Source organism: Bacillus rossius, chromosome 1 (genome assembly GCF_032445375.1).
Source record: "Bacillus rossius redtenbacheri isolate Brsri chromosome 1, Brsri_v3, whole genome shotgun sequence".
In the NCBI taxonomy this organism is placed as follows: domain Eukaryota; kingdom Metazoa; phylum Arthropoda; class Insecta; order Phasmatodea; family Bacillidae; genus Bacillus; species Bacillus rossius.
In genome coordinates this window covers 243,397,550-243,410,506 of record NC_086330.1, presented here as the reverse complement: position 1 = coordinate 243,410,506, position 12,957 = coordinate 243,397,550, and the positions used below count along the sequence as shown (strand labels likewise).

Sequence of the window (12,957 nt, the reverse complement as noted above, 5' to 3'; positions counted from 1 at the left end):
CACAATAGAAGGAACTTTTGGAAATATGGTAACCATAATTATAATAAGAATAATTATCAGGAATTAGATGGGAAATATAATTTTTCGAGATAACAAACGAGGGGAAATTGGAGAGGAAATGACAACTGTTGTAAAAACACACAGAATGCAGGAGGGGCTGTGACACAGATGACACAAGACGTACATGTAGTTGATAATACTCCACCGGATCAGACAAATACGATATTTCCGACGCAAAGAAACAAACAAAGGGATCAGTTCGCATTTAATTTGGATAAAACACCAGTGTGGGTACCAAACACGAAATTTATGTTTGAAAATTCAACACATCAGAATATACAAGGAGGAAGTAATGTAATGGGTTTTAACAACCGTGATTTTAACTCAAATGCGACATGGATCCACAAGAGGCGAACAAGCATACACAACCGTTAAACTAAGTAGGGTTAGAGAGGATAGACTCCGAACGCCTAACCCAAAACTAGAAAAGGGAGTCAAAAATAACTCTAGCGGGAAAATTATGAATATTTCTATGGGAAGGAATCCTAAACAATTATGCACCATAATGTTGAATAACAATGACAGGGAATTTTTAAGCGATGAAACCAGCGAAGAGACTGCGATTAACAACAAAGAAGCTTTATGTCCTAAAATCACGTTAAAGATAAACGGAATAAAAGTTCCCGTATTATTAGATAGCGGGGCTGAAATTTCTTGCATCAGTTCTGACTGTGTTGAAATGATTGAAAGTACAGGTGTAAAATTACCTATTCTTCCAGTACCGAACTTAAAGATTATAGGTGTGGTGTGACTACTAAATAGCCCGATCATTAACAAACAGACATTATTAGAAGTGAATGGACTTGGAACAACTAAGTTAGTACCAGTACTAATTGTGAAAGGATTGGCGAAACTCATTATTCTAGGCACTGATTTTTTAACTAAATTCAAATTTATATTAGATTTTGGAGGATGGTTAGTGACTTCTAATGACGACGGATTGTCATCAACCACTGCGGAAAATTGGCAATTTACCGATTATTATTTATGCACATTAAAAAAAAGGAAAAACGGAAGCATAAATATGCTGTATTAACACTAAGGATTTAGTAGCTTCAGAAGAAGATTTGAAGAATTCTACATTAGGAATCTCGTTAAATGACGAAGAATTAAAAAGACGTTTATATGAAGTCTTATTACTACATAGAGAAACTTTTTCTGACAAACCCGGATTAAATAAATTATACCAAGCTAAAATTGAAATTAAGGAGGAAGAGCCTTTCCACAAGAAATCATATCCCATCCTGGCCAAATATTTAGACGAAGCTGAGAAGTATTTACAGTTAATGTTAGATTGGAAAGTTATAAAAAGAGCAGCTAGCCCTTATGCAAACCCAATCATTTGTGTTAGAAAGAAGGATGGAACAGTTAGATTATGTTTAGCTGCTAGAGAGGTTAATAAAATTACGTTGTGAGATCGAGAGAGTCCACATGCTACGAGTGATATACTACGACTATATCTAGGCGTAAAATTTCTTACTACCTTAGATTTATCTGCGGGCTACTGGCAGATTCCACTTCAAGAAAACTCTCAAAAGTATACTTCATTTCTATTCAAGAACTACCAATATGTTTTTCAAGTGATGCCATTCGGACTTTGTAATGCTGTTGCAGAATTCACTAAATGTTTAGATGAAACACTAGGTACAGCATGTAGAAGTTTCGCCCGAGCCTATGTGGATGATATACTGATTACCTCTACCAGTTTTGAAGAACACCTGGAGCACATCCACTTAGTTTTACTTTTGTCTCTCTTGGAGGAAGCGGGCATGACTGTTAAACTATCTAAGTCCGTGTTTTGTAGGCAGGAGTTACCATTCTTAGGTCATATACTTACTCCAGATGGCATAAAAACATCTTCAGATAAGTTACACGCCATAACAAATTTTCCTATTACGAAAAATGTAAATCAGCTAAGAACGTTTCTAGGAAATATCGGATTCTATCGGAACTATGATAACCGAATTGCACAGGTGCCTTTACCACTATTTAGCTTGTTGAAGAAGGATAGAGCGTGGAAATGGGAACCAACCGAACAGACAGCCTTCGAAGATTTGAAAGCCATTTTTCTTAAAGAAAAGGTTATCTACTATCCAGTACAAGGAAGGGAATTCTTATTATATACAGATGCTTCTGAGTATGCTTTAGGTACGAAATTAGCACAATTGGACGAAACTGGAGTAGAAAAGACGGTAGCTATGGCCAGTAGGACGTTAAACAGCGCCGAAAGAAATTACACTGTCACTGAAAAGGAGACATTAGCCATCATTTGGTCCTTACAAAAATTTCGAGACTTACTTTTAGGCGAACGAATTAAATTACTAACCGATCACTAAGAACTGACATGTTTAAAAACCGGTAAAATTTTTGGTAGTCGATTAACACGATGGAGTTTACTCATACAAGAATTCGACATACACATCCAACATATTAAGGGTAAGGAAAATTTGGTTGCTGATTACCTTAGCATAATACCATATTTATCTTCCGATGTACGTCTACACGAGAATCGCACGAAGGAATATCTAGTAGCGAATATGCTAGCTGATAAATTTAAACAAAATAAAGTTCTTACAAACATTGTCAGAAACTTAGGAACATTACAAGTTGAAGATGATTTTTGTAGATTAGTAACGAGTAAGTTACACGATACCGAAATAACTCACAAAATACATTTGAAATATTGTATTTCGGAGGATGGTTTTTTATTTTATAAAATTCACAACAAAAAGAAATTTGAAGACGAATGGAAACCCATTATCCCTAAGCAAGTAATCTTACAATTAATTCGAGAAACTCATGAAATTTGGGGACACATCGAAGCAAAAAAATTAGCAGAGTCATTGAGTAGACAGATATTTTGGCCAAACTTACAGAAAACTGTCACCAAGGTCACATCTTCCTGTGATCTATGTCAGAGGACAAAAAGTTCACACAAAACAATGGTAGGCGAATTACAATCGATCATTCGCTAAGCACCATTGAAGTTAGTGTTAGTGGATTTGTTTGGACCACTACCGAGTTCAGCAGCCTAAGTAACATACATATTTGTCATGATGGATATAGATATATTTTCAAAATATACTAAGTTATATCCAATTGTTCATGCCACCGGTAAAATTGTGTATTTAAAAGTCAAACAATTCATAAATGAAATTGGCCAACCGAATGCCGTTTTGTCAGACCGAGGAACACAATTTACAGGAAAAATTTGGCAGGAAGGATTGAAGAAATTGAATTTTATTCCTACCACATCGTCTATAAGACATCCACAGGGAAACACAGTAGAGCGCGTAATGAGAACATTGGGGAACATGCTGAGGTCGTTTTGCCATGAATCTCATGTTGGTTGGAGGAATAAAATTCCTTTTATTGAATGCGTGATCAACCATACCGTGCATAGTTCGTCAGGTTTAACACCATATGAAATTCTTACTGGACAGAGATCTACTCTAATTCCAGAAGTTATAGTGACTAGACATACTGCAGCACTACCGAGTAAAGAGAAAAAGGATCAGGAAGAAACCCTGAAAGAAATTCAAGACATGGTAAAAGCTCGTTTAATAGATGCCGCCGACGCGCGCAGAAGAGGACTGAAATCTTCAAACAAAATTACTTTAGCTTGCGGCGACGTAGTACTATAGAGAACTAACTATAGTAGTCAATTTTGGGAATTGGTTACAAAGAAACTGTTCTTATTATATGAAGGTCCGTATCGCATAACTAATGTTATAAGAGAAAATTGCTACGAATTGGCAGATATTGACACAGGAAAAATACCTAATAGGTCATTTCAATGTAACACAATTAAGGATTTATAAAGATCCCAAGATGATAGAAAGTTCATTTTCATCTGTATTTATAAAGATACCCTTAATTAAAGTTTGGAGGGGCAAAGTAATTGGTTATTTGAATAATTGTTTTTGCTTACACACTCACTGATGATATGAATGCATAATATTTGTATAACGTGAAAGTTTGATATTATGTACTTCGTACAAAACAAAAAACAAAAAAGTGATACATTTGTTTAGCTATATTTTAAACTAGAAAACATGTATATATTAACTTGAGTGTTTGCTTTGTAGTGTTATTTGTTTGAGTGTTAATTGTATTTTAATTCTTGTAAATCTTTAACTATAATATGCGTTAAAGTTTAATTTTGTTTATAGTGTTGTTGTTGGAAGAAAACCTCCTGTCACCATACACAATGTAGACATTCTTCGGAGGGGCATTCTATAAAGGTTGAACTTGGAAACTTTATAGAACAAGATGGAGGAAAAAAATTAATGTATTATATTTTATATTGTCACCTCAGTGTACGTTTCTTTCTTTCTCTATGAACCATAAGTTAATAATTTTGCAGGTATATCTCTTAGTATTAAACTTCTTTGCTCAAGTAATTAGATATTTTGTTAAGCCAATAAGAAATGTATTTACCAGTTTCATGCATAATATTATATAACTAAATTTTGTAAAACACTCTGGTATTGGAGGAAGACAGTCGAACAAGAACTATTTCTCGCAAATAAAAATTTTGTTTGGAATTTTGACGGAGAAAAGAAAACGGGAATTTATATTCAAACCATCGTAGAAGCACGACGTATAATTGCGATACAGAAGAAATTGTAAATTATGGCATTTTATTTATTTAGAAGAATAGTATAAAATAATATGAGAAATTTACTCTACAGAGAATTGGAAATTATTTATTGATTTGAGGAGAAAGGACAACGTATACGAAGATTATAATAATTATTCAAGCGTTCCAGTTCGAAGAAAATAAATAATTTATACGAAGAATTTCAAGAAGTATTCAGTCGTTCCCAGGATGAAGAGAACGAACCACTTCTACGAAGATTACAAGAATTATTCAGGCGTTCCCAGGACGAAGAAATAGAAAATTTACGGAATAATCATCAGTTCGAGACCATCCAGAACCACCGAGAGGCGTTCCCAGGACGAAGTCGTGGATCTGCGGCGATGGTGTTCTCAGAACGAAGTCGCTTAACTGCTGTGCTGGTGTTCCCAGGATGAAGATGCGGATCATTCGATGCTGAGTTCCAGTATTAAGGAGTCAGAAACCGTACTAGATAGTTCTATTACCCCGAACTATTACTACAGGTCGGTCGTATCTTTCTTAATGAATCTCGTATAACTTACGAACTTTTCAGAACTAAAACCCCGGAATATTTAAAATCATTAAATTCATTTTACGCACCAGTTTTCTTCTAATACCAGAATGTTGACATCTCTTATAACTTGAGTTACTATTTAAATATAGTGTTTCATATAATCTAGAGATCTAGCGATAACACCATGACATACCCTGCTCTACCTACTGAATAGCTATGATAATGAAAATTACGTCACTTTGTACATAATTCATTCAATAATTGAAGTCATTTAATAAAATAGATGAAATGAGTTTGACGATATTTTACTGGTATGAAGCAAACCATTTATATCACGTTGTATTAATTGAATGACACTGAAAAGTAATAACCTTTGTTTTTCGTTCACTATACTAATATTGTGGCATTCATAGTTAAGTCAAAATATTCACACCCTTTTATTGTTTACTTTTAATTCATATACATATTCAATTTATTACAACTTCTTAGAAGTTGTTGGCACCCATTAATTATCATTAAATGATTATTTCTTTCGATTTGATTTTATAAATTCATTAGAATGGGTATAAGTTTATTCGAGTTATTTGAAGTCAAACTATTTTATAATAATTGATAAATGTTTTGACGGAATTAACCCATTTAGGGCATGTACAGTTTTCACAATTTAGCTGTGTTCTTCTACAGCTTATGCACTTAATAATTATAGGATCTAGAAAAATGAATATTTACAAACATTGCGAACTTTTTTGGTACACGTATTTTGTCCATTGGCGAGTTGTGTTATAGCTAATTAGTTAGGTAGTAGGCACAGATGTGACTGCTCAAATTTGGCAGGTCCTTTATGCTGTATATATAAATACATGATTTTAATCTTGTTGTCTTACATTTTTATTGATCAAAATGTTCATATCCCATAAAAACATGAACCGTCTTTGTTTAGTAAATAGTTCTCACTCTTTTAATGTTCTAGGCCTTCTTACATTTGATTTGTAACAAAGTTTTCTACATGTTTAGTTATAAAAGTGATGTGAATTAAATGTATTAGGAACTGTATTTTTCTTTAAAAATTTAATGCTGCAATCAGCTTTCCTATAATCTGCAGTGATTAAGTGTTATAAGCAGATATGCAGGTTCACTCAGAAATGTACTTTAGTGATCATCCCTGCTAACTTTGGTTTTCATTATTTAAAACTTTTTTTAAGGTGTACTGTTCTATGTTAGGCATAAAACACAAACTCTTACAATGAGGAATGATACAATATTGTACCATTATTTAAATGCTTAAATGGAAAAGTATTATATGCTTCCTTGCGGCCAAATGCAGCATTAGGCAGTGACTGCTTTCTGTCTCTCAGTTCCTCCCTTCACCCAGTGTCACATACCATCAGAGGGCAGGTACCTCAAGATGTCCATATTTTTGTTTTGGTTAATGTAAATTCGAGCATCAAGAGTATTTACCAGTGGTTTTAACATGAAATTTGTTTACAAAGATAGATGTGTTCATTGTTAAGGGCTCGGTTCACACCCACACAAGTCAAAGTTAGGGATTTACATGTCAAATTTAAATGCACACACTAGGAATTCTTTTATCAAAACGTCGAAGGTCTTGGAACCAAATCTATTGAATTTTTCTATGATCTTCTCTACTTCCACTATATCATTTGCTTAATTGTTTAATAACCATAGGCTAAATTTCAAGGACCATTATATTATCTGTAGAAATGATAGAGATGCTTTACTGATTACGAAAGAACGTGACAGGGGTGTTTTGATATCAGTCAACAAACTTAATTTTTTTCATTTCAATTTATTAATGCCTTTGATTACCTTGGAATTTAAGCTGTGTGGGTTAAAATTATAACATCGCCAAATAAATTTGTTATTCTTAGAAATATATATTTACCTCCACATACACTACAAATACATATCAGTTGTACATTGAGGCTCTCGAAGATAAACATACCTGTTATCAAGATGATATTGTAATTTTGGTGATTTTAATCTACCTGGTGTGGATCGGTCCAATAAACAGACAAATAACATCACACGTGGATTCATCAAAAATAAGGCACAGTCTCTGCTTAATTTTTCATCAAATTTTGATCTATTACAATGCAATAATACTTTAGTATCTAAAAATCTTTCAGATCTGTGTAATTTATTTCAGTGCACAGTAATTCAAGCAGATGAAGCTCTCGTCAAAGAAGACATCTATCATCGTGCCTTAACAATAAAAATTATAGACAGTTTTTCCTTCATTATCACTCCATGTACTGTCTTTAAGAACTTTAAAAAGGCTGATTACTTTGGTCTTTATAATTTCAAAAAAAGTTCTGATTGGTCCGACTTTTACAAATCCTCTAATCCCAACGACCTAGTCAAACAATTCACCATTTGTTGATGTAATAACATTAGTGTCTTTATTTCGGTGATTACAAAAAAGTCTCTAATTACCCTTGCTGGTTTTGCAGTGAGTTAATTCAAGCACTAAAATCTAAGAAACACTATCATAAACTTTTAAAGAAATAACATGTATTTAACAATCACTTTTTCTTTCTACGAGAAGTATTTCAAAACCTTAATCAAGTGTGACAAAATTAATTGGCCAGAACTATTAATAGCAACATCAAGACCGATCCTAAAACATTTTAGTGCCTTGTTAAATTAATGAAAGGCTGTTTTTATGAATAAAGTGCACTAAACGTTAACGGTGTATTTCTAGTGTTCCAGCGGTTCTATCTAAAGTTTTTATTCTGATTATTTTCTTGTGTTTATTTGTCCTCTAATGATAAGATCCAAACTACTACTTCAAACTTGTGTTATGATACAATCTCAGTTTCTACCATTTCGGAAAGCCTTGTGCTTTGGGGTATAAGTCCTTTAAATCTTCCATGTTCTCTGGTCCGGATTAAGCAACTAACTTTATTCTTAAAGGTTGTTCTCACCTACTAGTACCTCGTCTGAAACATTTATTCAATATGAGCTTCAAAACTCAAGTTTTTCAAAAAAATGGAAAATAGCAAAGGTTATTCCCAGCGATAAAAGTGGTCCCAAATTAAGTGTTACTAATTAGCAACCTAATTCTCTCCTCAATTATTTTTAAAATCTTCAACTACCCTTAAAAACAAATTAATACAGCGAAAATAAGAAAACTAAATTACGTAAAATAAACAAACGTACCAACTGCGGGAATATGTTACCGACAAATGGTAACAATACCTCTAAGATTTTGCCTCTATTGACACACAATTTATAGGAAAAATTCTTGACCAATGACAAACCTCAACTAAAGAATTATCAAAGCACAGGTTACCCATTTGAGACTTCTCACCAGTCGACAGCCAATAAACAGAGAAATTTGCCCTAGTGTACAGAGGTCTGTGCTGTGCATCTTGGAGGTCATCAAAACCACAAAGTTTTCCAGTCCTAGGTGTTACATGTTTTGTTCTTGGTTAAATGTTAGTTACACCATAACGTGATGTTGCAGACGGAAGTGGACATCATTGACGACATTGACGAGTACCAGACGTGGCCGGGCTGGCTGGTGATGGTTTTTCGCACCCTCATCATGGTGTGGTTCCTGTTTGAACTGCGCAACACCATGCTGTACGAGCACAACTCCCAGAAACTGAACTTCTTCCTGCACTTCGGGGCGTCAGCGCTGGTGTGGTTCATCTACCTGCCTGTCGTGGCCCTCATCGCCCTGCAGGTCTCCACCCTCTGGAGGTTCAAGCTGCTCCTGGGTGAGTTCACAGTTCACTGTATCCCTACTGGTGTTCAGCACTGAGGTATTCTGTTGTTTTATGGTTTAGTTTATTTGAATTTTATAAAAATTTGTTCAATTAATAATTATTTATTTTCATTTTGTTGGCTTGGTTGTTATCCGTATGAACATAATATTTTGGTATCTTATTTTATTTAAAATTCTCTTAGTTCTGAATAATTTATTTTAAATGTATTTATAATCCGGTGTTGTGTTTCTAGCATTTTTGATTATTGTATTAGCATGAAAAAACATTGTCTGGTGTTAGCACATTTAGCATGAGAAAAACGCACAGGGGTTCGCACTGTTATGCAGTTATGTAATTATCTGGAATAGAATGTTGGGTAGAGCTTATTTTTGTCAGCCAGTCAGAATCAATCACCTACACACTTGTAAAGGACATGGATTTAGAAATCTATAGAACTTTCAATTAATATTATCAAGCTCTGTGGTTGGTGGAGAAATCCATGTGTTTTAAGTGTTATGTTTCCGTTGGTTGTCAGGTTGAACCATTTGGGTAAAGGCAGCTGCCTGGCACTTTAGTTGTCACTTGGCAGTCGAACCAACAGGTTACATTGCTTGGCAGCTCATAAATCTAACAAGTTAATTGTAGCGCTGAGAAATTTCATGCCTGCTTGCTCTGGCCCAAGCTGCAGTAGTAAATGCTTTTGCTTACCGTGTTTTATCGCATAATCGTTGCACATTTTATACTAAAATCAAGTTTGAAAAGCAGGGGTGCAACATTTATGTGGAAAAAAATGTTTATTTGTTAGGTATAGTTATTCATAAAAAAGAACTTATTCGTGGAAAGTACATTTATTTAAAAGTTGAGTATACAAGAGCACGCCGAACAATTTAAATTAATGTCATGCAACAAAAACCATTCTTCAACTTTAAATAGAAAAACCAAAACTATGATGTGAACGTGAGTCATTACACATAACTACATATCTTCGTAGTACACACTTACCTCGGAAGAGTGCGGGCCATCAAATGTAGTTATCTCTGCACTCAACAGAGAGTGTGCGTTGCATGCAATCATCGAGATATCAATATTTGACTATGTGTGCGTGCTCTATATGGGAAGCAACATAACCAAACATGAATGATGCCAACTAGCGCTGGCTACATTTTTGTAAGCGGTACACCGCGACGACGCAGACGAACAGATGAAAGTTATAACGTTTGAAATTGTCTTTAAAAGAAAATTTACACATCACACAACTTCGTATTTCCATTAATTAAATAAGTATATAAAGGCAATATTTACACTTTATAGAAAGTAAATATTTAATTTCCTTTAATATTTATTGAGTTTAATTATATTCCTTATGTTTATTTGTACTCTATGATTAACCCAGACTGTAAATTTCTTTCATTATCGTTTGTCTATGTATTACTCTATGTTATTTTAATTTTAAATATTGTCAAAGTTAGCATAGCAGTATTTTTTTTTTAATTAACTATTAATTTAAAGATGAACACGTCAGAAATGGTTAGTAATTTTACTATCTTTTGTTTTAACAACAAACTAAAGAAAATTGTTTACTAGTGACGGAAAAATATTATTTTAGAACGAATTGATACTGGAGGAAGACAACAGCTAAAACGCAACGATTCTGAAATTAATTTATAATTGAATATTTTATAGAAGATTGGAAATGGTCATTAATGCAAATATTAGCTGAGTTTGGAAGAAAATAATAATTTTAATCTACGAAGTTTCTACTCAGACATCAAGATTATAAATAATTCTTTAAGAAGAGAAGTCATCATAAATCTGTATTCAAGAGATTGCCAAATGACTTTGATATGCTTTGAAAACTACAAAGATTGAATACTGTTTGTAAATACGAAGAAAGAAGAATCCTGTTGAAAATGAAAAGTCACAGTTCGAGTCGGGAAGGATGAACGTCTCACAATCCAGCCCAGTTGCAGCCCATAGTCGGAAGGATGGAGATGCTTCGGCGTGTATTCCTGCCGCACGATAGAGTACGGAGGAGCAACCCAACTATCACAGTCCTTGACGAGTCTAAACAAGGAGTCTCCGAGAACCTACACGTCTCGTGGGTATCCTGCAGCAAGGTTTGGTCCCTTACCCATCACCCGAAGACTCACTGAATATAAGTCCCAGAACGAATTACAATTTAAGAAAAACTAACATATTTTCACCTATCTAGACTCTGTAATATTATATTGAATATGCCCTGTAAAGAAAACCTATTAACTTGTTCATCTTTAGATTTTAAAATCAAATTCCGGAATCGCGATCCCGATCAAGATAGTATAATTTAGTTTGGATGGAATTTGGTATTGGAATAACGTAATACTATTTTTGGTTGACTAGTACTGCAAGAAACATACCCAGTAGTCCACGCTCTACCATACTGAAGTTAGTTAGAAATAAATAACTTCCAATAATTAACATTTGATATTAAAATAATTCACTCAAGTGAAAAGAATTGTTAGATGTTTGAAATTGACAGTATTATCAAATTCAATCTGGAGTTTAGAATAAGTTAATTTAAGTTAAATTTTCTATTAAGTGTTATTTTGGTGCATGTCAAAGTGTATTGTCACCGTCGTCACAAGCACTGCACATAAATATAAACAGTACATTTGGATTTGATTACACTTTATTCCAAGGTCAAGTCACGATATTAGTATTTAACATACTTTTGAAACACCTTACCTTAACTTTCACACACAAGCTTCTTAATACAATTCTTAATACTGAGAGAGTTAGGCTAGAGTAGCAGAAATTATTAAATAAATTAAAAAATTTCATTTTTGACACTAGCTGACTCCATAAGTAAGAGGTAATATCCGAATAAATATTAGATTTATATTTTTAAATACATAGTTTTATACAGAAAAAATACCCACACAAAGCGCTCGGAATCTAATAGCGGTACCAAAAACATCATGCGACATTTACGTCAGAGGTGTTTTTGACGTGACAACGTCTAATAAATCGATGAATGCCGGCTGCACACACGAAAAAGTGTCCCACTACGGATGTTCCACTATGGATGTGTTCTGTTTGCTCATTGTACGCATGCGTGGCTGTCTCTTCATGCTCATTGTACGCATGCGTGGCATCTCTCTTCCACTCGATTGGAACAACCATCGATTTGACTTTTCAATCATATTTTCGTTGTTTGAATTATTAATATTATGTAATTTAACAATCGTCCACCGATTTTCAGCACAATCGGTACGGTTATTTAAAAGTAATGTTGAAAATTCAATTACGTTTTTAACCAACAATGGTGTTTTACAGTTACACATAATAATTCAAATTACACCCGGGATCTTTTGCACAATGTTTTAAAAAATATTGTAACACATTATAAATAAGTTTTGTGTATTTGTTATAAAATCATGTTAATATTATACCCCTACTGTGAACAAAGTTTTTATAAATATATATATATATATATATATATAACATTTGAAACTACATTATCTTAGTATGGCCTCGTGAGCGTGTGGTTAGCGTACCTAACTCTTAATGTAAAGGTTGTCGGTTTGAAACCCGGCAGTTGCGAAATTTTTTTTTATACTTGTAAAAATAAATATGGCGCACGCAACATTTCAAAAGTAATAAATATATTTGAATTAATAAATGCAAATAAAAGTAAATTTATTAATTCAATTGCACATTTCATTTCACTCCTTTGTATCCATACAAAATAGTGATAATTCAATAAAAATGATTCAATTTTATTCATAAAAGTATGCAGAGGTAGATTTTATCATGCAAAAGATTGAATAATTAAAAAAAAATTCTTTCTCAAAGAATATAATATTTTTAATGCCTAAATGGTTTGGTTGCAAAAACCTATTATGGCTCAATCTCAGACCGAATATGATATTTCCTTTTCTTCTGGATCAATTATTTCATCAATGTTTTGTTATGACGTTGTCACGTTAAACTATCGTCCGTAAACCGACTTTACAGACAACCATTTTTTTATCCAAATTTGATGCCCTAAA

General features: G+C 33.5%; 1 protein-coding gene across 1 annotated transcript in view; it reads left to right on the top strand.

The window, feature by feature from the left end:
* The window catches only part of LOC134527429 (transmembrane protein 145), a 68,164-nt gene that overhangs the window by 40,067 nt on the left and 15,140 nt on the right, over positions 1 to 12,957 (top strand). Inside the window, exon 5 of the mRNA XM_063360105.1 lies at positions 8,683 to 8,938. Coding sequence (XP_063216175.1) covers positions 8,683 to 8,938 — 256 coding nt within the window. The remainder of the gene's footprint in view (positions 1 to 8,682; positions 8,939 to 12,957) is intronic.